The sequence below is a fragment of the Lithobates pipiens genome, unplaced genomic scaffold, assembly GCF_037356315.1.
Source record: "Lithobates pipiens isolate NorthernLeopardFrog02 unplaced genomic scaffold, aLitPip1_a1.2 Scaffold_22, whole genome shotgun sequence".
In the NCBI taxonomy this organism is placed as follows: domain Eukaryota; kingdom Metazoa; phylum Chordata; class Amphibia; order Anura; family Ranidae; genus Lithobates; species Lithobates pipiens.
In genome coordinates this window covers 80,002,857-80,029,584 of record NW_027507784.1, presented here as the reverse complement: position 1 = coordinate 80,029,584, position 26,728 = coordinate 80,002,857, and the positions used below count along the sequence as shown (strand labels likewise).

The 26,728-nt window shown below is 47.8% G+C and overlaps 1 protein-coding gene across 1 annotated transcript in view; it reads right to left on the bottom strand.

The window, feature by feature from the left end:
- Window positions 1-24,145, bottom strand: part of LOC143923853 (lactase/phlorizin hydrolase-like) — an 88,632-nt gene extending 64,487 nt beyond the window's left edge. Inside the window, exons 1-5 of the mRNA XM_077447775.1 lie at window positions 23,561-24,145; window positions 20,486-20,556; window positions 10,020-10,100; window positions 6,085-6,184; window positions 3,201-3,276 (exon numbers count right to left, since the gene is read on the bottom strand). Coding sequence (XP_077303901.1) covers window positions 3,201-3,276; window positions 6,085-6,184; window positions 10,020-10,100; window positions 20,486-20,556; window positions 23,561-24,113 — 881 coding nt within the window. The 5' untranslated portion in view covers window positions 24,114-24,145. The remainder of the gene's footprint in view (window positions 1-3,200; window positions 3,277-6,084; window positions 6,185-10,019; window positions 10,101-20,485; window positions 20,557-23,560) is intronic.
- Window positions 24,146-26,728: the final 2,583 nt, after the last annotated feature.

The window sequence follows — 26,728 nt, the reverse complement described above, 5'->3', positions numbered from 1 at the left end:
ATAAGAACTTTTGTGGAACAAGCAGGTTGTGTGTTAGTGATTAGCAGACTGTACGTCAGTCCCTATACCAATGAAGGACTGCTGCAGTATAGGGCAGCGGTCAGCAGTAGTGCACGGCAACCCTATGTATTGTGGACCGATAGCGGTCCTTACAGAACAGCAGACTGTAACGCACTCAGGCCTATGTACCGTAGCACCCTATACCAAGTTACCAGTCCTTATAAGAACTTTTGTGGACCAAGCAGGTTGTGTGTTAGTGATTAGCAGACTGTACGTCAGTCCCTATACCAATGAAGGACTGCTGCAGTATAGGGCAGCGGTCAGCAGTAGTGCACGGCAACCCTATGTATTGTGGACCGATAGCGGTCCTTACAGAACAGCAGACTGTACTGCACTCAGGCCTATGTACCGTAGCACCCTATACCAAGTTACCAGTCCTTATAAAAACTTTTGTGGACCAAGCAGGTTGTGTGTTAGTGTTTAGCAGACTGTGCGTCAGTCCCTATACCGCTGAAGGACTGCTGCAGTATAGGGCAGCGGTCAGCAGTAGTGCACGGCAACCCTATGTATTGTGGACCGATAGCGGTCCTTACAGAACAGCAGACTGTAACGCACTCAGGCCTATGTACCGTAGCACCCTATACCAAGTTACCAGTCCTTATAAGAACTTTTGTGGACCAAGCAGGTTGTGTGTTAGTGATTAGCAGACTGTACGTCAGTCCCTATACCAATGAAGGACTGCTGCAGTATAGGGCAGCGGTCAGCAGTAGTGCACGGCAACCCTATGTATTGTGGACCGATAGCGGTCCTTACAGAACAGCAGACTGTACCGCACCCAAGCCTATGTACCGTAGCACCCTAGACAGACCAAGTTACCAGTCCTGATAAAGAGCTTTGTGGAACAAGTGAGTTGTGAATGATTAGCAGACTGCAGCAGAAGGGCAGCAGTCAAGTATAATATTCTTTCTATATTTGGAAGAAAGAATATTATACGTGTACAAGCCTATTACCGTACCACTGATACCAGTCCTGAAAAGAACCTTTGTGGAACTAATAGTAACAGCAAGTCTTTAAAATTATCCTCACTGCCTGACACACTGCTTCCTGCCTGTCCCTATACAAATTGGCAAAAAAGAGTAGGCTGGAACGATTAGCTGGAACAGCTCTTTTGTGGACCTGATAGTAACAGCTAATGATGATGATGATGATGATGATGAAGAAAGACTAATCTGGCTGAGCTGTCCCTAAAATAGCAGCATACAGCGCTCTGTCCCTTTATCTAAACTGACAAAAGAAACTCAGGCTGCTGACCTAACACCTATACCAGTCCTGAAAAGAACTTTTGTGTACCAAATAGCTAGCGTTTTCTCTGTCCCTACTCCACACAGGATCCTTTCCCTACAGTGACAGAAGAAAGAATGTAAAATGGCCACCGGATCGGGTGTATTTATAGGTTAGGGGGAATGTCCAAGTGTCCATGAGCTGTCATGTCTCAATTGGTTGTCCTGTAACACATGATAAACGTGTCACGAAAGGTTAAAGTTCTTGTATACATTAAACACGTAAGTCCGCCGGGGCGAACGACGGAAAAAGGCGTTCGAACCCGCGGACGGCGAAAGTCGGAAATTCGCCGCGAAACGACCGCCGGGCGAACCGTTCGGCCATCACTATTTATCACCATCAGTCATTTAGGACAACATTGGATCATTCAGAGATCCTCGCTGAACTTCTGGAGTGAGTTTGCTGCACTGAAAGTAAAGGGGCCGAATAATTTTGCACGCACCACTTTTCAGTTTTTTTATTTGCTAAAAAAGTTTAAAATATCCAATAGATTTCGTTCCACTTCACAATTGTGTTTCACTTGTTGGTGATTCTTCACAAAAAATTTACATTTTATATCTTTATGTTTGAAGCCTGAAATGTGGCAAAAGGTTGAAAAGTTCAAGGGGGCCGAATACTTTCGCAAGGCACTGTATATAAAGTATATATTTGTTATTTCCTTTTGATAAAAACTCTAAAAAGGATTGAAAGAGAAAAAGGAAAAGTATCTCAGATTCAGGAAGACATTCTTGGAGTTTGTTTTCTTCTGTCTGTCAGTTACATAACTTGGGCAAAGCTAAGGTTCCGGAGAAATAGTGCTGCGTGGTCTGGCCTTGGTTTCCCTGGCAATGGCAAAGTATGTATTTGTTTAAAGGTTTAATGGCATGAATGTGAATTTCAATGTGCCGAGGAACCAAGGTAATGTAATCCTGTCATCTTCACCTTGCTACGGTCTTCCCACCCTTCTCCCGTCTACAGTACATTAACACATTTTTTTAATTGTTGTGATGGCCTTCAGCCTTCTCTTGCTTAAAGCACGAATTTTCCCCTTGATAATGATCTAGCTTTTAGCACCATTATGGACAGTTATTGACAGTGACGGCTGGTGGGGTTTCTTGGGGGGGCAGCAAACAACCCCCGCCCCCGGGCCAGTACTAGCACAACTGCCAGTTAGCCCATGCGCGGAGCTAACACCCCCCCCTCCACCACCCGCTGTCCTTACCGTGGATGCGGGCGGTGAGAACAGCATGGTGGGCTCTGGTGTCCTCTCCTGGAGTCCTCTCTGGGGGGGGGTTCTCCTCTCTGCTCCTCCTGGTGATAAGCATCCAATAGTATCACCTGAAGTTTTGGCCAATCGGGAAACGAGTTTCATACCTGGTTCCCGATTGACCGGGAGGAGGATGAGTGTTGCAACAGCGAATGTTCATTCCCTGTTGCAACACACCTGGGTGGGCTCCGGAAGCATCTTCTGCGACCCGAGCTCACCCAATTTTGAAGCCTATTAGAGCCTATGGCTCTAATCAGGTGATTAAAAAAAACCTGGCCGCTGTAATTCGAGCACACAGTGACCCGAAAGGGGCCGGACACATGACTAGGGGGAGGCAGCAGTGGCTGCGGATAGATTCATGCTATGCATGAATCTATCCACTGCATATAGGGGGTGGAGAGGAGAGAGGGGATGGTGCCTGGGCGCCCCTAATGGACGGGCCACTGCTGGTTATTGACACATTCAGCTTCTTTCCACCCTTCACAAAGCATTCTCTTCTACCTCTTGGGGTCTCTGAACTATTTCTGGGAGTTTTCTGGGAGTTGTAAACAAATGTCTGATTAAACCAATAAATAAGCACCATTTTGTGTAAACTGACCCCACAATTACCTACCCTACTTTGCCTGAAGAAACAGGGAGGAAATTGTTGACATCATATCCCAAGAAGGTGGCGCCTGTCCCAGTTATAGCTGAAAAGAAGAAATCAGAGTTATTAACCTGCAGACACAACAAGCAGTGAACAAAAATAGACGAGGAATGGGGTAGACTAGAGCTATGTCTGCTCTTTATTTAAAGTTAAACTTCAACCAAACTTTTTTGGTCACTTTGGATACAGTCGAGGATTATGCCCCGTATACACGATCGGACTTCCCGACAACAAAACCGTGGATTTTTGTTCGAAGGTTGTTGGCTCCAACTTGTCTTGCATACACACGGTCACACAAATGTTGGCCAACAATTATGATATGATATGATATGATAATATCTCCATTACGAACACTAGTTTTACAAGACCGAACGCTTCCGGGTCGTACTTGATTCCGAGCATGTGTGGACTTTTGTGCAACGGACTTGTGTACACTCGATCGGAAAGTCCGACAATAAAAGTTTGTTGGCGGAAAATTTGAGAACCTGCTAGCCAACATTTTTTGGCGGAAAGTCCGACAACAAATGTTCGATGGAGAATACACACGGTCAGACTTTCCACCAACAAGCTCATATTTGTTGTCATAAAATCCGATCATGTGTACGTGGCATTGGTGTCACAAAAGGGTTGTTATTGCCCTTTTTTTAGTCCTGTTGGGGAGATCTTGCCTTACTTCCTTTTCCTGTCAATGGAAGTTGAAGCCTAGCACAAAAAGTGAAAAAAGCTCTCTATTCTCTCTGTATTCTTTTCTGTCTACTCCTGTAGGTGGTGCTAAAACCCTATGCTCAAGAATTAGGCCGCGTACACACGGGCGGACTGTTCGCTCAACTTTGTCCGCTGAACAGTGTTTCAGCGGACAGTCCGCTCGTGTGTGGGGCTTCAGCGGACAGTTTCAGCGGACAGTTTGACGAACAAAGTTTTTCGGAAATTCCGAAAAACTGTCCGCTGAAACTTGGTTTGAGCGGACAGTCCGCCCGTGTGTAGGCCACTTTCGAAATGAGCAAACTGTTCCCGCTCGGAGGAAAGCCTGCTCATTTCGAGCGCGTCTCCAGGTAGGCGGGGCCCGCGAAGGAGACGTCGCGGGCCCCGCCGCCTGGTATGAACTTAAAGGGGAACCCCAACGCCGAAAAAAATCGGCGTGGGGGTCCCCCCAAAGTCCACAACAGACCCTTGTCCGAGCACGCTACCCGGCCGGCCAGGAAAGGGGGGCGAGCGAGCGCGCCCCCCCTCCCGAGCCGTACCAGGCCGCGTGCCCTCAACATGGGGGGTGCCTTGGGGAAGGGGGGGGCCGCGCGGCCCCCCCACCCCAAAGCACCTTGTCCCCATGTTGATGAGGACAAGGGCCTCTTCCCGACAACCCTGGCCGTTGGTTGTCGGGGTCTGCGGGCGGGGGGCTTATCGGAATCCGGGAGCCCCCTTTAATAAGGGGGCCCCCGGATACCGGCCCCCCACCCTATGTGAATGAGTATGGGGTACAATGTACCCCTACCTATTCACCTGTAAAATAAAAGTACCCAAAAAAATATGCCACCGCCTGCAAAAGAGCTATAAGAAGGCGCGGTGGCCCGGCAGAAGAACCGAAGAGGGGGACAAGACCCCCGAAGTCGGGAGAAGAGGCCGGCGGCGGGGAGGAAGAAAGCCGGACTCCTCCGCTAGCAAAAGAGCTACAAGAAGATAGCGGAGGAGTCCGGCGAGAAGACCCCCGAAGACGGAAGACCCCCGGAGCTGTGCAATAAAATATTTTATCTCGTGTGTTGTGGGTTTTTTTTGGGTACTTTTATTTTACAGGTGAATGGGTAGGGGTACATTGTACCCCATACTCATTCACATAGGGTGGGGGGCCGGTATCCGGGGGCCCCCTTATTAAAGGGGGCTCCCGGATTCCGATAAGCCCCCCGCCCGCAGACCCCGACAACCAACGGCCAGGGTTGTCGGGAAGAGGCCCTTGTCCTCATCAACATGGGGACAAGGTGCTTTGGGGTGGGGGGCCGCGCGGCCCCCCCCTTCCCCAAGGCACCCCCCATGTTGAGGGCACGCGGCCTGGTACGGCTCGGGAGGGGGGCGCGCTCGCTCGCCCCCCTTTCCTGGCCGGCCGGGTAGCGTGCTCGGACAAGGGTCTGTTGTGGACTTTGGGGGGACCCCCACGCCGTTTTTTTTCGGCGTTGGGGTTCCCCTTTAAGTACATTCCAGGCGGCGGAGCCCACGACGTCTCCGTCGCGGGCCCCGCCTACCTGCACACGCGCTCGAAATGAGCGGACTGTTGCCTCGTGTGTGGGCGAGTCCGTTCATTTCAAAAGTTGCGCGGACTTAGTACGACGAACAAAGTTTGCCGTATTTGTCCGCTCAAAAAGTGCCGTGTGTGGGCGTGTTCGTTCATTCAAAAGTTTGAGCGGACTGTTTGACGAACTTAGTTTCGGCAGACAGTCCCCGCGTGTGTACGCGGCCTTAGAAGAGCTGTGTCTATCAAGGAATGTAAAATAAAAATTTTTTTGCAAAGCAATAGCTTCTCTTTAACTCTGCCCTCTCCAGAAAAACATACTTAGCTTTGGTTCACTCCCCGGCTCTCTGTTTATCTGCTGGAATTGGAGGAATATCCTCTGCAAAATATAAGTCACAGCTCACACGGGGCTATGGATTGCACTGATTGGCCCTGTGCTTTCACATGGAGTGAGTCACATGGTCCTCAGTACCTGGATAGTACCTGGAAGTACTATCTTTTCTATTGGCTTCTTTGAATGTTGGTGTGGAGGGGGGGGGGGGCAAAGGAAAGGTAGGTATATGGTAGGTAGGGTGGAGGATTACGTCTAAGCTGGGTGCAGCCACAATATCATAAAATATGACATTTTCTTACCTGTGTGTATGTTAAATGGCATAAGATTTTTACCGCTCTCCAGATTGCCATTACAGTTTGTGAGGGATAAACCAAAGACTAAAATCTTTAGATTCTTCTTCTAAAAATATAAAGGAGAAAGACCATTAAAGCCTTGTTAAATCCAAAAACAAAAAGTAATATATTGCAGCTTACCAGTCATTAGACGTGGTGGCTGCATTCGTTTTCTTCTTTTTATGCTTGTTTTCCTATATTTTTACCTGGTGATCCTGCCAGTAACATACCTTCTATATTAGGATGGCTACATTTGGAGCAACAAAGACACCTTAGGACAGCAGCATTGTTAATCTGGGGGGAGGGGAGTGTTAGATGGGGTAGCAGATTTACACTAACAAATTAAAGCTTTACAAATCTAACTTTATAAGCAGTTCCAGCAAACAGTTTTGTTCTTTTTGGGATAAATGTTTTACAAACAGGAATAAAAGCTGCCCATTGTAAGTACTCCTGTCAGTGTAAAATGGTTTGACTCAATCCTCTAACTGCTACATCTGAAGTACAACAGGCTCACTAGCAGCCTACCCAAACAATCCATACAATTTAAACTTAGTTAAGCAGTTATTTGCCTGACACAGAGGCTACATTATCGGCTTCAAAGGGCTCTTTCACACTGGCGGCAATGCCTACTGCCCTTTGAAAACCGATCTGTGGAGGATTGCTTTCCAGAAGGCTGTATAGCAGCGGCTGGCAGGCATTAAAGCGGAGTTCCACCCAAAAATGGAACTTTCACATTAAGTACTCGTGACCCCCTGACATGCCACATTTGGCATGTAATTTTTTTTGGGGGGGGCGTGTACCTAGTTTTCCGTGGCACCTCTCCCCCCTCCCTCCCTGCAATCGCCTGGGACACGTCACAGGTTACAAAAGATTGCCCGGCCATTCATAACGTGCAGCGTTGCTCACATATGCGCAGTGCGTGCCCGGCTGTGAAGCTACAGCCGGGCGCCCACACTTGCAATGCCGGTGCAGCAGAGAGGAGAGGGAGAGAAGCGAGGCTTCAGGCGCCCGCATCGCTGGACCATGGGACAGGTGAGTGTCTGTTTATTAAAAGTCAGCCACTACACTTTTAGTAGCGGCTGACTATTAAATGGGTGGAACTCCGCTTTATGGAGGAGATTCTGTTGGCTTGCTGTTACGGCACATTTCCATTGACCTCAATGGGTAAGCTTGACAGGCTGTACTGGCTGTAAAACTCTGCTAGCCACGTTAAAAATGCTGGGGCTGCGAAGCAAAGCATCAAGGCTGCAGCATGTGTATAGCCCTATCTACAGCCTGTAATGTTAGAATTAGAAGTAAAACCATTGCTCAAACACCTGTTTTTACATAGTGTTAATACTCAATGGGATTCATTTTCTGTATTCTGCAAAAATCCTGGTTGATCCTGCTGCTCACTCTCCCTCCTTCCTTGTCTGTGTCCCCATTACAGCTTGAGACTATGTAGACCAGCCATTGCCACATCTACTGAGCATGCTCCAGTTTCAGTTCCCTTCGTGGGGCACAGCAGGGGGTCAGATGCATCCCTGTTTACCATTTCAGGTCTGAATTTTTGCCTGAATTTGGAGCTGAAACAGAGCCAAAGACGCACAGGACCCTTATGCTGTGCGCTCTGTGGCCGCCCCGGAGATGTGTGAATCGGCTCCAGCGAAAGCCAGTCACAGTCTCCTGTCATGTGAATTTGATGCGGGGAAACCTGCATCAAATTCTCAAAAGTGTGAACCCAGTACCGATCACTCACCGTGTTCATTCACAAAAGGAAGCGGTAAGTAAATGACATAGGGGCCCAGGCAGCAGGGGGAATCTGAGCCACATGGGGTGTCAAGAGTGTGCCCAGGCACGCCTGGCATCCACCTACGTGCACCCCTATGGTTATGAGCCACATTCTGGCTACGAAAAGGAAATAGTGGATTATTAAAAGATCAGCTCATGTGGGGGAAATCGACAACTGGTGTTAGAGAGATAAACATGTAGAAAGGGACTGCCAATCTGGCCGAATATTCCAGTAAAATAGCCCGGGTACGGTATTTTTATGAAGCACACTGCACTAAAAGTGTGGTTTCATCATCAAAAAAAAAATTACTATGGAAAAGGAATATCGGTCCTGGTAGAACATTTAATAAAAATGTTACCAAATAATTTTGTTTATTTTTTGTATCAAATGACTGTGTTTGAGCAAAAGATTGTTTTAATAAACATATCTATGACTGATCCCTTGTTTATCATTATGTGCACGGGCAACATTGCAGAGTTTGTCAATAATCTCTCATTGAACATGTGCACATCTGATCTCACCCAATTCCATTCATCAGGGAACACTGGTGCTCAGCTTCAGTCTCTGCAAGCCACTCCGGTAACGATCATTATAAACACAAGCCGACACTCCAGTAGCGATCCTTGCTAATAATTTTTACATCAAAAGTCTAAAAAGCTGCTTTACTGCCATGTTTCAGCCACTCCGGGCCTTATTTATAGAAATGAGTAAGGCTCTGGAGTGGCTGAAACACGTATGCATATCTGCCAAGCTATTTTTTACTTATTTTTTTAAGTATTCTTTATTTAGAATTTTCAAATACAAAGACAGAATAATAGACTGTATTTGCACGGGCAATATTGTGGAGTTTGTCAATAATCTCTCATTGAACATGTGCACACCTGATCTCACCCAATTCCATTCATCAGGGAACACCGGTGCTCAGCTTCAGTCTCTGCAAGCCACTCCGGTAACGATCATTATAATCACAAGCCGGCACTCCAGTAACGATCCTCGCTAATAATTTTTACATCAAAAGTCTAAAAAGCTACTTGACGGTTACACTGCCGTCTTTCAGCCACTCCGGGTCTTATTCATAGAAATGAGTAAGGCTCTGGAGTGGCTGAAACACGTAAGCATATCTGTCAAGCTATTTTTTATTAATTTGTTTAAGTATTCTTTATTTTTAATTTTCAAATACAAATACAGAATAATAGACTGTAATCACTTGTGAGCAAGGTACTCAATGTAACAAGTTAAATCACCCCCCTTCCACCACCCACAAAGTGATCGAGTGGCTAATAAGCCACTCTAATCACTTCTGATGGAAAGATAATCGCCGTCTGAAAAGATCCATACAAGGATGATGACTGTAGGTGCATGCATCACCCCGGTATAACTACTGAAACCCGAGGACATCCATGGACGTCCTACGGGTGGCAAGTAGTTGAGAGACATAGTGCCTCAAGCTCCCAAATAGAGAGGCGTGTTCTAAGGAAAAAAAGAAAAACGGAAAAGAAAAAGCACCCAAGGGAGGGATCAGATAATGTAAATCGTCATACATCAATAACAGACCAATAATAAAAAATAAATAAGGCAAATCGTAGGCTGCAGTCTACAAAAACAAAACAATAAAGAAACAGAGCCAACAAAATGTGAAAGAGTACGATAACGGCACCCAATGGAAAAAGAAAAAAAAAGGAGGGGAAGGACGCATGGCAAACCAGCAGTTCAAAACTCAGCAACCCCGTCTAATATGCAGGCTAAAAAACAAGAACCTACAACGGCCAAGTCAATGTGTCAGGTAAGGGGGTCGACCTCAATGGTGCGCCTGTACAAGTAGTTGAAAGTCTGAGTCTGGAAAGGCAAGCAAGGCCATGTTTAGGCTAGAGGGTATCAGAAGTGACCCAGATACATGGCGTCTCCAAGAGGCTCATATGAAGCTGAATCTTTCCACAGTGCCCTTCTATCAAGCTACTTTTTAGCCATTTGATGTAATAGAGAATGCCAAGGATCTTTACTGGAGTGCTGCCATGTGTTTATTATAATTATATGAAAATTACTAGGATCTCAAAGTAGAATAATAAAGACATTTTCCTTTTATGTTTTTTATTTATTTGAAGTACCTCTTATGGCGGGCCACAAACCTTACCTTATAGGCTGTCCATGTTGGCAGTAGGTTAGAATCCTGGCAATTATATTCCAGGTTTAGTGCCAGGAAATCCACTGACTCCTGGAAAAATAAATAATATATAAAGACGTAAATGCTTATTCTACTCTAAATGAACACAATAATTTGATTAAAGTTAGAAAAAAATGAATTAAAGTGTCAGTCTTCCAAAGGTTTTATTTTAATTATAGGTGAAGCATAGTGAGCTAAACTTTGCAACTTTTCATATCACACAATATTTGCGCAGCAATTTTTCAAACACGTTTTTGAAACAGTTTCATGAATTAAAAAAAAAGAAAAAACAGTAAAATTAGCCAGAATTTTTGGGTGAAAAATTATATTACGCTGAGTAAATAGATACCTAACATGTTACAATTTAAAATTGCTCACATTTGTGGAATGGCGCCAAACTTAGTACTTGGTACTTAAAAATCTCCATAGGCAACGCTTTGAAAATGTTTACAGGTCATCTGTTTAGAGTTACAGAGGAGGACTTGGGCTAAAATTGTTGCTCTCACTGTAACGGTCACGGTGATACCTCACAGTGTGATTTGAACACCGTTCACATATGTGGGTGCGACTTACGTATGCGTTCCCTTCTGTGCGTGAGCACGCGGGATGGGGGCACTTTACATTTTTATTAATTTTTTCATTGTTTATTTTGCTTTTACTTTTTTCATTTTTACAATTTATGTTTAAATGTATCTTTTTAAACACTTTTAAGCCGCGTACACACGTAGCGGTATGTCCGACGTACTTAGTCTGGCGGACTTCCCGCCAGACTGTCCGTCGGACTTTCCGAACGGGCTACTTGCCCACACACGGCACTTTTTGAGCGGACTAATACGGCGCACTAAGTCCGCCGTACTATCCGCCCTACTTTTGAAATGAACGGACTCGCCCACACACGCAGAGGAAAGTCCGCTCATTTCGAGCGCGTCTCCAGGTAGGCGGGGCCCGCGAAGGAGACGTCGCTGGCCCCGCCGCCTGGTATGGACTTAAAGGGGAACCCCAACGCCGGAAAAAAATCGGCGTGGGGCCCCCCCCCAAAGTCCACAACAGACCCTTGTCCGAGCACGCTACCCGGCCGGCCAGGAAAGGGGGGCGAGAGAGCGCCCCCCCCTCCTGAGCCGTACCAGGCCGCGTGCCCTCAACATGGGGGTGCCTTGGGGAAGGGGGGGCCGCGCGGCCCCCCCACCCCAAAGCACCTTGTCCCCATGTTGATGAAGACAAGGGCCTCTTCCCGACAACCCTGGCCGTTGGTTGTCGGGGTCTGCGGGCGGGGGGCTTATCGGAATCCGGGAGCCCCCTTTAATAAGGGGGCCCCCGGATACCGGCCCCCCACCCTATGTGAATGAGTATGGGGTACAATGTACTCCTACCCATTCACCTGTAAAATAAAAGTACAAAAAAAAACACAACACACGAGATAAAATACTTTATTGCACAGCTCCGGGGGTCTTCCGTCTTCGGGGGGGTCTTCTCGCCGGACTCCTCCGCTATCTTCTTGTAGCTCTTTTGCTAGCGGAGGAGTCCAGCTTTCTTCCTCGCCGCCGGCCTCTTCTTCCGACTTCGGGGGTCTTGTCCCCCTCTTCGGTTCTTCTGCCGGGCCACCGCGCCTTCTTATAGCTCTTTTACAGGCGGTGGCCCGGTCTTCTGTCGCCGCCGCCGCCGCCTTCCGTTCTTCTTCTTCTTTTTTTCCAGGAGATGTTGACTCGACGATCTCTCCGGCCGCAATGCCAGGGACGCGCTGCTCTGCCACTTATATAGGCACAAGGGGCGGTGTCACATGGCTTTATGTCACATGGGTTGATCACATGGGTTGATGTCACATGGGGACTGTGACATCGTAAGGGGCGGGGTCACCATGTGACACCAACCCAAGTGACATAAAGCCATGTGACACCGCCCCTTGTCCCTATATAAGTGGCCGCGCAGCGCGTCCCTGGCATTGCGGCCGGAGAGATCGTCGAGTCAACATCTCCTGGAGAAGAAGGAGACGAAGAAGAACGGAAGGCGGCGGCGACAGAAGACCGGGCCACCGCCTGTAAAAGAGCTATAAGAAGGCGCGGTGGCCCGGCAGAAGAACCGAAGAGGGGGACAAGACCCCCGAAGTCGGAAGAAGAGGCCGGCGGCGAGGAAGAAAGCCGGACTCCTCCGCTAGTAAAAGAGCTACAAGAAGATAGCGGAGGAGTCCGGCGAGAAGACCCCCGAAGACGGAAGACCCCCGAAGACGGAAGACCCCCGGAGCTGTGCAATAAACTATTTTATCTTGTGTGTTGTGTTTTTTTTGTACTTTTATTTTACAGGTGAATGGGTAGGGGTACATTGTACCCCATACTCATTCACATAGGGTGGGGGGCCGGTATCCGGGGGCCCCCTTATTAAAGGGGGCTCCCGGATTCCGATAAGCCCCCCGCCCGCAGACCCCGACAACCAACGGCCAGGGTTGTCGGGAAGAGGCCCTTGTCCTCATCAACATGGGGACAAGGTGCTTTGGGGTGGGGGGGCCGCGCGGCCCCCCCCTTCCCCAAGGCACCCCTCCATTGTTGAGGGCACGCGGCCTGGTACGGCTCAGGAGGGGGGGCGCTCGCTCGCCCCCCTTTCCTGGCCGCCCGGGTAGCGTGCTCGGACAAGGGTCTGTTGTGGACTTTGGGGGGGACCCCCACGCCGTTTTTTTTCGGCGTTGGGGTTCCCCTTTAAGTCCATACCAGGCGGCGGGGCCAGCGACGTCTCCTTCGCGGGCCCCACCTACCTGGAGACCCGCTCGAAATGAGCGGACTTTTCTCTGGGCGGGAAAAGTCCGCTCATTTCAAAAGTACGGCGGACTGGCATACACACGGCCGGAGAGTTCGCCGAAATGCGAGTCCGCCGGGAAGATTGGTGTGCAACACGGCATTCTAAGTCCGCCGTACTTTCGGGTCAAAAAAGTATGCCGGAGGCTACACACGGGGGGATTGTTTGGCGGACTTGAGTTTGCCGGACTTGCCGACTTTTCCACCGGATTGTTTGATCGTGTGTATGCGGCATTATTCCTATTACAAGGAATGTAAACATCACTTGTAATAGGAATAGTGTATGACAGGTGCTCTTTATGGAGAGATGTCGGAAGCTCTTTTACAGGCGGTGGCCCGGTCTTCTGTCACCGCCGCCTTCCGTTCTTCTTCGTCTCCTTCTTCTCCAGGAGATGTTGACTCGACGATCTCTCCGGCCGCAATGCCAGGGACGCGCTGCGCGGCCACTTATATAGGGACAAGGGGCGGTGTCACATGGCTTTATGTCACTTGGGTTGGTGTCACATGGTGACCCCGCCCCCTTACGATGTCACAGTCCCCATGTGACATCAACCCATGTGACCAACCCATGTGACATAAAGCCATGTGACACCGCCCCTTGTGCCTATATAAGTGGCAGCGCAGCGCGTCCCTGGCATTGCGGCCGGAGAGATCGTCGAGTCAACATCTCCTGGAAAAAAAGAAGAAGAAGAACGGAAGGCGGCGGCGGCGGCGACAGAAGACCGGGCCACCGCCTGTAAAAGAGCTATAAGAAGGCGCGGTGGCCCGGCAGAAGAACCGAAGAGGGGGACAAGACCCCCGAAGTCGGAAGAAGAGGCCGGCGGCGAGGAAGAAAGTCGGAAAAAAAAATAAACAATCTCTGCCTTTCCAGTTGATTCCCGGCAATGTTTACTTCCGCGGGGCGAATGTGATGCCACAACGTCACCCCCAGGCCTCCGAAGGTCAAAGAGATAACTGGGGACGGAAATCTCTATGCTCAACTTCTGGCGCTGGCGGGTTCCTTCTCCGGCTCCCGATCGCATGGACGAGCCGATAGAAGCACCGGAGGGAGGTGGGAAGGGGGAGCATCCCCTCCTGCTGCCTGTAAGAATGATCAAACGGCTTAACTGCTGCTATGATTGTTCTTATGGTGCAGGGAATTGCTGGCTGAAAAAGATGATATCTGAATGATGCCTGCAGCTGCACCCATCATTCAGATATACTCAAAGTCCAGGATGTCATATGATGTCCTTGGACTGGAAGTGGTTAAAGTGGAGTTCCACCCAGAAATGGAACTTCCACTGATTGGATTCCCCCCCCCCCCCTCTGGTTTCACATTTGCCAGCTTTAAAGGGGGAGGGGGGAGCAGATACCTGTCATATCTAGGTATTTGCTCCCAGTTCCAGCAAAAGAATGCCACACATTGTGCGGCAAGCTAAGCCACGTCCAGCCAGGGGCGGACTGACAACTAATGGGGCCCCCGGGCAATAGAAGCTCATGGGGCCCCCTTGGGCGCCACACCTTGCCAGGGAGACAAGGGGGGGAGCACACAGGGGGAAACTGGAGGGAGAACACACACGCACTCACACAAACACAGGGAGACACACTCACACACCACACACAGGGGGACACACTCTCACATAGAGAGACACACACACACAGGGACACTCACACACACACACCACACACGGGGGGGGGGGGGCACACACAGGGGGATACACTCACGCACACTCACACGGGGGGGAGGACACACTCTCACACACACACACAGGGGGGGACACTCTAACACACACACACACAGGGGGACACACTCTCACACACACACACACACACACACACACACGGGGATACACACACACACAGGGGGATACACTCACACACACACACAGGGGGGGGGACACTCACACAGGGGGGGACACTCACACAGGGGGGACACACACTCGCACACCACACACAGGAGGACACACACACACACACACACAGGGGGATACACTCACACACACACACACACAGGGGGATACACTCACACACACACACACACACACAGGGGGATACACACACACACACACAGGGGGATACACTCTCACACACACACACACACACACACACACACACAGGGGGATACACTCACACACACACACACAGGGGGATACACTCTCACACACACACAAAAACACACAGGGGGATACACTCTCACACACACACACACACACACTCACACACATACGGGGACACTCACACACACATACGGGAACACTCACACACACACATACGGGGACACTCACACACACACACACACACATACGGGGACACTCACACACTCACACACACATACGGGGACACTCACACACACACACACACATACGGGGACACTCACACACACACATACGGGGACACTCACACACATACGGGGACACTCACACTCACACACATTCGGGGACACTCACACACACACACATATGGGGACACTCACACACACACACACATACGGGGACACTCACACACACACACACATACGGGGACACTCACACACACACATACGGGGACACTCACACACATACGGGGACACTCACACACATACGGGGACACTCACACACACACACATACGGGGACACTCACACACAGGGGCAGACTGACCAGTCGGTCACTCGGGCGCCGCCCGAGGGCCCGAGGTCATTAGGGGCCCGGTCTCGGCCACATGAGAGGCCACTTGAAGCGGCTGTGCCCGTATCACATACCGCGATCATGCCGATTACAATACGGCACGCTGCTCCCCGCCGGCCCCTCCTTCCCTCCCGTCCGTCCTAGGTGATGTCACAACGCATACAGTACAAGCACCTGGGACGGACGGGAGGGAAGGAGGGGCCGGCGGGGAGCAGCGCGGAGTTAGCCGTATTGTAATCGGCATGAGATACGGGCACAGCAGAAGAGTGCAGGGGCCGGCGGGGAGCTGCGCCGTTAAAAGTATTATCGCCATCCTCCGGTAAGTGAAGCCTGGGCCTGCCACACACATACGGGGACACACACACGGGAGGGCACAGGGGGACACACACAGGGGAGGACACACACAGGGGAGGACACACACACACACGGGAGGACACACACACACAGGGGAGGACACACACACACAGGGGAGGACACACACACGGGGAGGACACACACGGGGGGACACACACACACATGGGGGACACTGGGTTGGGGGGATCCGGGGCCCCATGCATCTGTACCGCCACCCCCCCATCACTTGTGGCAGGCCCAGGCTTCACTTACCGGCGGATGTCGATAATACTTTTAACGGCGCAGCTCCCCGCCGGCCCCTGCACTCTTCTGCTGTGCGCGTATCTCATGCCGATTACAATACGGCTAACTCCGCGCTGCTCCCCGCCGGCCCCTCCTTCCCTCCCGTCCGTCCCAGGTGCTTGTACTGTATGCGTTGTGACATCACCTGGGACGGACGGGAGGGAAGGAGGGGCCGGCGGGGAGCAGCGTGCCGTATTGTAATCGGCATGATTGCGGCATGTGATACGGGCACAGCCGCTTCAAGTGGCCTCTCATGTGGCCGAGACCGGGCCCCTAATGACCTTGGGCCCTCGGGCGGCGCCCGAGTGACCGACTGGTCAGTCCGCCCCTGCGTCAAGCCCCTCCTCCTCCCTCCCCCCCCCTGCTGTCTTCTGTATGACACACAGGTGTGAAGCCGAAAGTCTTTACTGCCTGGTTTCCTTACCAAGAATAGCGGCGGCAGCACAGGGAGCCGATCTGAAGACCGGCTTTGAGTACCAACATTGCGGGCTCCCTGGACAGCGTTCCAACTTTTTGGGAATTGGGGTTGCAATTTTCCTACATGGGGTTTGGAGTTTTCCAACCCACAGTTATTTGTTCCCACTTTACTGTTCTGTTTTTCCATATAGAATTGGCACTGCTGCATTTTCGCACATGGCTTACAGCATGCTAAACCGTGTCAAAGAAGATTGCCAGCAGAAAAAAGACCAAGCGGTCCATCAAGTTTGTTCCTTTATTTTATTGGTTTATTTTTTATATATTTTGTTTAAAAGTCTGAGTTTTTAAAATTATGATTAATGATTAAAAGTTCTGTATGCTTGTGTTTAAGCTTTGTGAATTGAGCCTATAGATAACTGAAGTATTCTTACTTGGTATTTTGACAGGAGCCAGACACGAACCCCAAAATATTCCACTTTTTATCACTTTCCCTTATTAATCAAGGATCATTATCCTGGTGTGTTAGCTTCCTGACCTGAGTCTCATATGAAGAGCTTTCTGCAACATTTATTATGCATTAATACTTAACAAACAACATAGTGGCCATTCAGACCTATGCGATTTGTTGTGGTACTTTAACATGCGTTGCATTCAAATAAATGGTCTGCCAACACACCACAAAATTGGATGCATTTTTTTCCAACACAGCACATCACAATGCACAGTACCAGGGGCATTGCTAGATCTACAAAAGATCTGGGGCTAGAGCCCATAGCAGCGTAGTAAAGAAAGTCATACGCTTGGATGGGCATACACATGTATATACAGTAATATATATATGTTGTGTGTATATATCCCCAGAAAGCCCCCCACTTACATCAGGGTCCCCAGAGACCCCCTTGAATCAGGGTGCCCAAAGAGCCTCCCCCTTGCATCAGGGTCTCCAAAGAGCCTTCCCCTTACATCAGAGTCCCCAGAGAGCCTCCCCCTTGAATCAGGGTCCCCAGAGAGCGTCCCACTTACATCAGGGTTCCCAGAGAGCCCCCTTACATTAGGGTCCCCAGAGAGCCCCTCCCCTTAAATCAGGGTCCTCAAAGAGCCTCCCCCTTGCATCAGGGTCCCCAGAGAGCACCCATTTACATCAGAGTTCCCAGAGAGAATCCCCTCCCCTTGGGGTTCCCTGCAGAGACTCTGGGCTATTGGCCACCCCCTATGGGCCACCCCCATAGCGACACCATTGCACAGTAGTATGTTTACATGTGGTGCATTGCATGTAGATGCTTTGGTTTGTTGGACACCTTGGCTGCCATTGTGCTATGTGCTGGGTGTCCAGTGCACCCCTGTGCCTTTAAGGAGGGGTGGGCTCCCTCCAGGCTTACATTCCCTCTGCCTATCCATTAGAATACATGTGCTTCTACTATGGAGGCTCTCATAAATTTACAAAGTTAGGACTGCAGATAATGCTGGGGTGTCATGGAGTGGCTCTGCAGCTTACGCATATATTTGCAAATGTGTGCAAACTAAACCCGGTTTTAACGCAAATTGTTAGACAGGAGAATTTGGTTGGTTGCAGGCTGGCTGGTGAGTTGAGCTGGGAATTTTTATGGTCTTGTTTGACATGCGTCGTCCCTACCATGTGCTCCTTGCTGCAAAGGCCAGTTATAGGTGGAGGCAGTGGCTAGTTGTTTGTACTGATGTAATACTGGTAAAGGGACACACTGGACACCTTTGCTGCCATTGTGCCATGTGCTGGGTGTCCAGTGTGCCCCTGTGCCTTTAAGGAGGGGTGGGCTCCCTCCAGGCTCATCTGCCCTCTATCTATCCACAAGAATGCATGTGCTTCTACTATGGAGACTCTCATACATTTACAGCGTTAAGACTGCAGATGATATTGGGGTGCCATGGCGTGGCTCTGCAGCTTACTTATATATGGTATTTGCAAATGTGTGATAACCAAACCCCTGCTTTTAATGCAAATAGTTAGACAAGAGAATTTGGTTGGTTGCAGTCTGGGATTTTCTTTGGTTTTGTTTGGTTTGTTGCGTTATGAGGGAAGGGATGGGAGATCTAAGAATGGATCTTAGCCTAACACAAAAGGAATGCTATGGTCAAAGTCCATAGGGAAATAGGTGTTTATCTATGGAGTCCAAACTCATTCAAATTTTATGAACAAAGGCATTAAAGTGAAATAAACGCATCAATTTAATAGTTTCAAAAAACAGTTACATTCCCGGCATGCCGGGAATGCTAACTGCACATTGGTTGTGCTCTCAGTCAAACTGTCAAACCATCCAATGGCTGGTGTCATAACTGATCACATGTGCTGCACCATGGCAGTTGAAGATTAAACAGGGTCAAAAATGGCAGCTTCCATGGCTGAAAATGATAGGAGGGTTTACCTTCAAGAATTTGTGTTTCAGGTACGCCCACCGCTGCTTACCTTGGATGGGTTGTCTGGGTGCTATGTTGTTTCTGTCATGCCCACCTTTTTACAGCTGTTCAAGGTGTGGGATTCTGTCAAGAAGTTAATGGGGTCATCCTCCCTTAATAAATATTCATCTAATTGGGGTATTCAAAGGCTCCCTGAGCTATCAACCCTGCAGGGTTTTTCAGTGGTGGGAATGGGTGGGGGTTCTTACTCTGTCTCAATTATATGTGAATGGTTCTCTGGTCTTCTGAACCAGAGGGTATTCTATCAATTTTTGCAGCTACGCCATGCTCTACATGCCAAATTATCAGCTTCCTGTTTGGTTTCCTCTGGTGCCAGTGCTGGAAAGAGTAGTTCAAGCAATTTCTACTGAAGGTATTATTTCCGCTGCCTACTTCCCATGCCCTTAGAGCAAAGTGGGAACAGGATATTGGGCCCATTCCTAATAATACCTGGGAAGAGATTCTTTGGGCTCTTCCTTCTGTGTCACTTTCACCTTTGCACAGGCTGACCCAATTTTTTATATTACATAGTGTGTATAGAACCCCTTTCTGTGCTTTTGGCTTAAGAGCCGATTCGGCTTGCCCTAGATGCAATAATTCATGGTCTCTGATACACCTATTACGGGGCTGCCAAAACTCCAGAGGTATTGGGCAGAGGTTCTGGGTACAATTAATGGAATCTTAGAGGTGAACCTTCAAGTGGATCTTGAGCTGTAGCTATCCAGAGTCAATTTCACCAAGGGTCCTTTCTTTAATTATTTTTATGATATATTTGTAGCACTAACCCCCGAAGGAGCTGCTGGTTTGATTGGGCTTACCGTTACCTTCTTCACCTTGATTTGTGTCTAGGGGTTCTCGTGGTAAATGGCCCAGTAACTTTAGAGACTGACGACAGATCCGCTTAAAGGGATTTTTATTTGCAAAAACCGCAGTTAACGAACAGTCTCTTAAAATAGGATCAGAGGGTTAGGTGTAAAATTCAGGTACTCTTAGTGTCAAAGTCAATGATAAAAGACTTGCTTACTTTGTCTAAATCCAGAGAATAGCCATTCACAACTGGATGTTCACTCAAGTTGGATAGTCCCTCTCTCACAAGGCCTAGCAATCAGAACCCCGAACCATGTGACATCCGCAACTTAAGTACCCTCTCCCAGAAAGCACAGCAAGAGTGACACTCCCACTGGGCAGGCTCCGAGAGAAAGTAACCTTAAAGCACCCAACCAGACTGTGGTTCCATGACTGCCAGAAGAGACAGTGCCCCCGGTGGCCAGGCTGAACATCCTATAGTCCAGTCAGACTGATGCTGAGGCCCAAATTTGGAACAATTGTACCCAAACCAAACTGCAGTTCAGGTGTAACATTAACTTTCAAAACATATAGCGCATGCTCTTCAGGATCCGGCGCTACATATTATTTTGCTTGAGTTATGTTTTTGTACATTTGGCTGTTTAGTTTATATACCACAGACAACAAAAAAACAACAACATATATAAGTGCATAAATGGTTGGTGAAGAGGTTACGTTTACCAAGAAATGTTCTTGAATGGTAGGGAATACGTCCACAAGGGCTGGATCTGCAGCAATTGACAGCTGTCCACCTGATGAAGGAATTTTAAAAACATTGTTATATATTAGATTTAATTATATCTACATTTTAGGCGATATAAAAATCTGTTTCTTTATCAACTAGAAATCAGGCTAGGTGTAATGATTTACAGCAGGAGTAGGCAACCTTTTGAGCTCACTGTGCTGAAAAATGTTTTCAAAGAAAGTGAACTTGCCGATTTTGTAACAAAAAAAATATCAACTTCACACTCTCAATCATGAAAAGGATTTTTTATGAAGTAAATGCTGTAAACTACTTTAGTAGTGAGAAATTAACATCCTGCACTCTCCACTCACCCTGTCTCAGGGTCATGGAGAGAGAGGAGGGTCAGGGAGAGGGGGGGTCAAGGAGAGAGGGGGGTCAGGGAGAGAGGGGGGTCAGGGAGAGAGAGGGGTCAGGGAGAGAGGGGTTCAGGGAGGGAGAGAGGGGTCAGGGAGAGAGAGGAGGGTCTGAGAGAGAGGGGGGGTCAGGAAGATAGGGGGGTCAGGGAGAGAAAGAGAGGGGGGTCAGGGAGAGGGGGGTCAGGGAGAGAGGGGGGTCAGGGAGAGAGAGAGAGAGGGGTCAGGGAGAGATGGGTTCAGGGAGGGAGAGAGGGGTCAGGGAGAGAGAGGAGGGTCCGAGAGAGAGGGGGGGTCAGGAAGATAGGGGGGTCAGGGAGGGAGAGAAGGGTCAGTGAGAGAGAAGGGAGCAGGGTCTGGTCAGTGAAAGTGCTCACTCACTTGTAATGATCCCCAGGGGCTCACTGGTTCATTCAGCAGTTTTTCAGTGTGGTTGTTGGCTGCTTGTTTTTAATCTTCCCGCCGACCTCACAGTTAGTAATCACTGCCAGGGAACATATTTAACCCTTTAATGGCCCCTGTTAACCCCTTCCCTTCCAGTGTCATTAGTACAGTGACAGTGCATATTTTTTTAGCATTGATCACTCTATTATTGTTGCTGGCCCCCAAAAAGTGTCAAAGGTGTAAGTTAGGGGGAGGGGCTGGATATGGAGCAGTGCAGACGCTGATGAGCTGAGCTCTGAGCAGACCAGGCAGACCCATCACATCTGGTGATCATCAGAGGGCTGCAGAGGGTAATCAAACTATATGCCAGCATGGAGGAGATCTAAGGCTGGTACTGGTGTCCCTGCACAGCAAGACTTGTGGGGCTTCTTTTCTGCGGCTTCACCAGCTGCCCTGGTTATGGCACCCCCAAAAGTAACATCAAAGGGAAAAATTCCAGAAGCTAGAGTCTCTGCTTTGGAATCTAGCTTCTCGTTTAAATGGGTGATGGAGAAACTTAAGTATTTAGGAATATATCTTACACTGTGCATAACCAATACATTCTGGTATAATTTTCCATAACTGCTGATTAATATTAGAAGCGATCTTAGGAGATGGCGAAATCTGACACATACATGACTTGGAAAGAACAGTATTTTAAAAATGAACATAATGCCCTGATTATTGTATTTATTCCAGACTTTGCCAGTGGCATTCCAGCTAACTTTCTAAGCCAATTAAATCAGGAGTTTATACAATTCCTATGGGCAGATTGCCCACCTGGGATCAAGGCAGATACACTTACTATGCCTAAAAAAATGTCAGGGTATGGTATTTCAAGACCCAGTCTGCTATTACCAAGCAGTACATCTATCCAGAATCTTAGACTGGTGCAACCACACAGGGACAAAGAGTTGGATATCTATTGAACAATCCATTACGACCGTCCCATTTAAGGTCCACCTGTGGTTACCATGTAATAAATGCCCAACCAGGTAAGGGAACATCCTATCATGGGCACTACCTGTAAAGTAGCGTGCTTAACCAAACCGAAGATGACAACTATGACACCAGTGATTGGAAGCCCAGATTTTGTACCAGGGCTATTTGAGCCTAAATCCCATCAATTTATAGAAATGAATAAAATCAGAATGCAAGATTTTAGGGACTCGGGAAGATGGAAGTCTATAGCTTTTATGATATGGCAGGCAAACCAACTATGACACTATCTTAAATCTTTACCATTTGATCCTAGGATAATGCTTGGGCCTACTGCTTTTGAGCTATTCTGCGCAATGAGCCAAATCACTAGACAACGCCTTTCTAGGGCAACTGCAGAATTGATAACACCTCCAGAATTGCATATTCCATTCTACATTGCTGCATGGGAAAGGGATTTGAACATCTCTGATGAGCAAAGAGACTTTATTTTTCATTTCATACATAAATCATCTATTTCATCTAGAATGTAAGAATCAGGATATAAGTTATTAACCCGGTGGTATAGATCACTGGAGAAATTGCATTGTATGTTTCCTGGGAGAGCAGGGAATTGAATAAAATCACCTGAGACTTGCTTTAGGTGGAATAACTCAAGCTTTAGAGGACACCATTGCTCAAGGTCAGTGCTGGGAGAAGTTCATCCAGCGCCCAGGGCAAAGACAACAAATTGCGCCCCCCTTTCCCTTAGGGTTAGGGTCAGGGTGCCCCCTACCCCTGCAATAAACCATTGCGCCAGGGGCAGCCGCCCCTCCTGCCCACCCCTTGTCCAGGCCTTGCTCAAAGTCTCAGGTATGATAAGCATAGGCTCCCCAGGAGTACAGCAGTCACGTGGTGTATAACTTTAATGCCTACTACAAGCAGCTCTTTGTGCCAGTGAGTCATGTTTTACAAATTACTAGTATGCAAATCCACACTTATAATTATAGTGGATCTAATTGTTAGATATTTCCAAGACCAAGGCATGATCATGGGCATCCAACTTCTGTCACAGTCACCATGGAGAGAGCAGGATGCTGATCACATCAATTTCTACCAGGTGATTACTGCCCTTTAACAGTGATGTACAGTGACATAACAGAGGAAAAGGCTACTCTGAAGTGGCAGATTGGTTTATGCCCATTTATAAAAGGGGGCAATAATAAGGAAAACAGCCAAAATATCTGGTTGCTAAGGTACAACCTAATACAAAGGGCTTCAACATGATATAATTCAAAATGCAACAGGACGTCTCACCAGTTGTGGAATACTTTCTGCGGTATAAGCTGGATATCTTCACATGTTCCTGTAGCAGATCTTTTAAAGAGACAGTTGTCTCATGTTTGGGGATATCGAAGGTGATCCACGTGTGGACCAGGTCCCCGAACGTGCGGAAGGCAAAGTCAGCATAGTCTACATACATGTTATGCTCAGTAGTATGGCGGATGGATAGCCCATCTCCACTATGCAATACCACTAAAGGTTTGATCCCAGCCTCAGCCAGGACCTGGAGTAGGCTCCTGTAACACAGCACTTGACTGTCACCCTTGACCATGGAGCTCTCTACTAAATGTATCTTGTAGTGGGTGACTCCATTCTTTTGCAGAACCAAAATCCGCTCTCTCATCTCAAGTACATCATTTTCGTGGCAATCAAACACATCAAATGCCCTTGCTGCATTGTGTAAGTCCTCGATGTTACTTCTAAGAGGTCCAGCAATTGTAATCAAGTCTTTAGCAGTTTCAGAACAGTTTCCATGATACAGTGATGAGAGGAGAACTAAAATAAGTCCTCTCCAGGCCAGCGCCATCCTGATCAGAAGGTACAAACATACCGGTATTAGGACACTTATACCTTCTCTGGGACCATAAACTCCTTATTATCTTTCCTACTGATAAGAAAACTGCTGAAAATATTTTTATTGATGAAGAGATATAGAAAATACATGGAATGTATTTAAACAGAACAAGTGTTAATTATTAGCTGAAAGAGACAGGATTCAGGGTAGGACATGATGCCTTTGGTTTAGCAAAGGGAACCATTGAAAATTAGGAAGCCACATATGGCTGGGTGGTCAGGACACAGGATATGGATAGCACATAATAATCACATTTTTGTATTTCTCACATTTCCCTGGTTGGTCTGCTTTACACACAAATATACTTTAAATAAATATATATATATATATATATATATATATATATATATATATATATATAATTTGTTCTTACATACATAAACACACACACTATGTAATAGCAGGAAACGTTTAGAATAATGCACTAGAACACTAGAATAAGTGAAGTAGTGGTGAAAAATAAGATTTTAGTACTCACCATAATGCCGCGTACACACGATCGAATTGTCCGGTGTACTTAGTCCGGCAAACAATCCGGCAGATAGTCTGGCAGACTTTCTACCGAACGAACTTGGCCACACACGGACACACAGAAAGTCCGGCGTTTGCTGGCGCAATGACGTACAGCACGTACGACGGGACTAGAAAAAGGAAGTTCAATAGCCAGTAGCCAATAGCTTCCTTTTCATACTTGCTTTTGAGCATGCGTCATTCTCAGTCCGCCGAACTAACATACTGACGAACGTATTGTCCGCTGAAACCCAAGTCCAGCGGAAAGATTGGACTGCAAAAATACTTTCTAGGTCCGCCAGACTTTACGCTGAGAAAGTCCGCTGAAGCCCACGCACGATCGAATTGTCCGGTGAAATGCGTTTCGGCGGACTAAGTACGCCGGACAATTTGATCGTGTGTACGCGGCATAAGAGTTAATTTAAGAACAATGGAACCCTTCAGTGAGTGGGTGAGTGGCAAATGAAGGACACGGGGGGGGGGGGGGTGTAGATTTACTAAAACTGGAGAGTGCAAAATCTGGTGCGGTTCTGCATAGAAACCATTCAGCTTTCAGTTTTTTTGTAAAAGCTTAACTGAACAAGTTGAAGTTAGAAGCTCATTGGCCACCATGCGCAGCTGCACCATATTTTGCACACTCCAGCTTTAGTAAATAAACCCCAAGAAGTCTTAACCTTTGAGTTATTTTGCTGCCTACAGGATTGGACACTGGCAAGCCAAAAAACTGAAGACCAGCCCAAGATAATCCTATTCACTACTAACAAGCCTCAGTTTTGTAGCAAAGTAGCACTGAGATAATAATCACAAGCAAAAGTCCTTTTAGGAATACAGTACGTCTTAACCTTCAGCGTTTCCAAAAGCAGTCCAACTGAGACGTGAGAAACGCATCAAACATTAACAGGCCCAAGAAAACACCAGAGACTTGGAGACTGCTTACAGCTCAAAGAACCACCTTAAAGATCTTATACCCAAAGCTGGCATCAGATGAGGCAGAAACATCCACCTGGCACAACTTAGAGAATATGCGAACATAAGACTAGGTGGGCATCATTTCAAAGCTGGAAAACAGATGCTTAATGCTGAAAAGCACTCCTAGATCTAGTAGAGTGCACCTAGAAAGGAAAAGGTGGAACCTGATCCTTGAGACTGAGCTTGAATGATGTGTGTGAGCTTCCAAGAGATGCATGAATGAAAAGCTGAGGCATCCTTCCAGAATGATAAAATGAGAATCAGTCTTTCCAAAATTGACTGAAAGATAAAGTCATATAAGACCAATCATAGTCAGACAATGGATCAAACTTTTCTTTTGATGAAGAAATGTCCTTTTGGAGGTAAAAGACAGAGACTACCTCAGGGCAGGAAAGAAGCCCTGGACCTCTGGAGTACCTTACACAAGACCAAAAAGTGTTCTTTATAAGATAAGATTACTAGTGCAGAAGCTCACCTTGCAGAGGGGAGAACCCCTGAACAAAGGTCTAAATCAAAAAGTGATGTCTTTGAACTTTGATGGTGCCTAACGCCCCACGATGGTCCAGACCCAACTGTAGTAAGGAGAAAATTTGTTGCACAAAGAAACTTCTGATTTGAAAGCCCATAGATTCACAATAAAGTAAAGTATGCCTTCCACATCCATAGAGAAACATTGCGGGAAGTGGACTTTTAGAATTGAGCATAGTAGGAATCATAAACACATCTATACCAGTACTTCTTAAAACCTGGGCTTTAACAGCCATGCTTTTAAAGATAGCGAACAAGAGGTAAGATAGCAAACTGTTCCTTGGGGCAGCATACACAGATGGTCTGGCAGGGCCCACAATACATCTGAAGGAAATCCTACCAGATCAGCATACACCTGCCTAGGCCATTCCAGGCATATATAGATCACCAAAATGTGCTCCAGCTCAATACTAGAGATCAGGTGAGAAAGATGTTTTAGGGTAAGAACAGTATAGATCAGAGTGTACTGATCCCTTGGGGCTATCAGAGCATCTTCTGCTTCCACAAGTGGATATCTCCACCTGGATGCAATTTGTCCAGTTTATTATTGAACCTGAAGA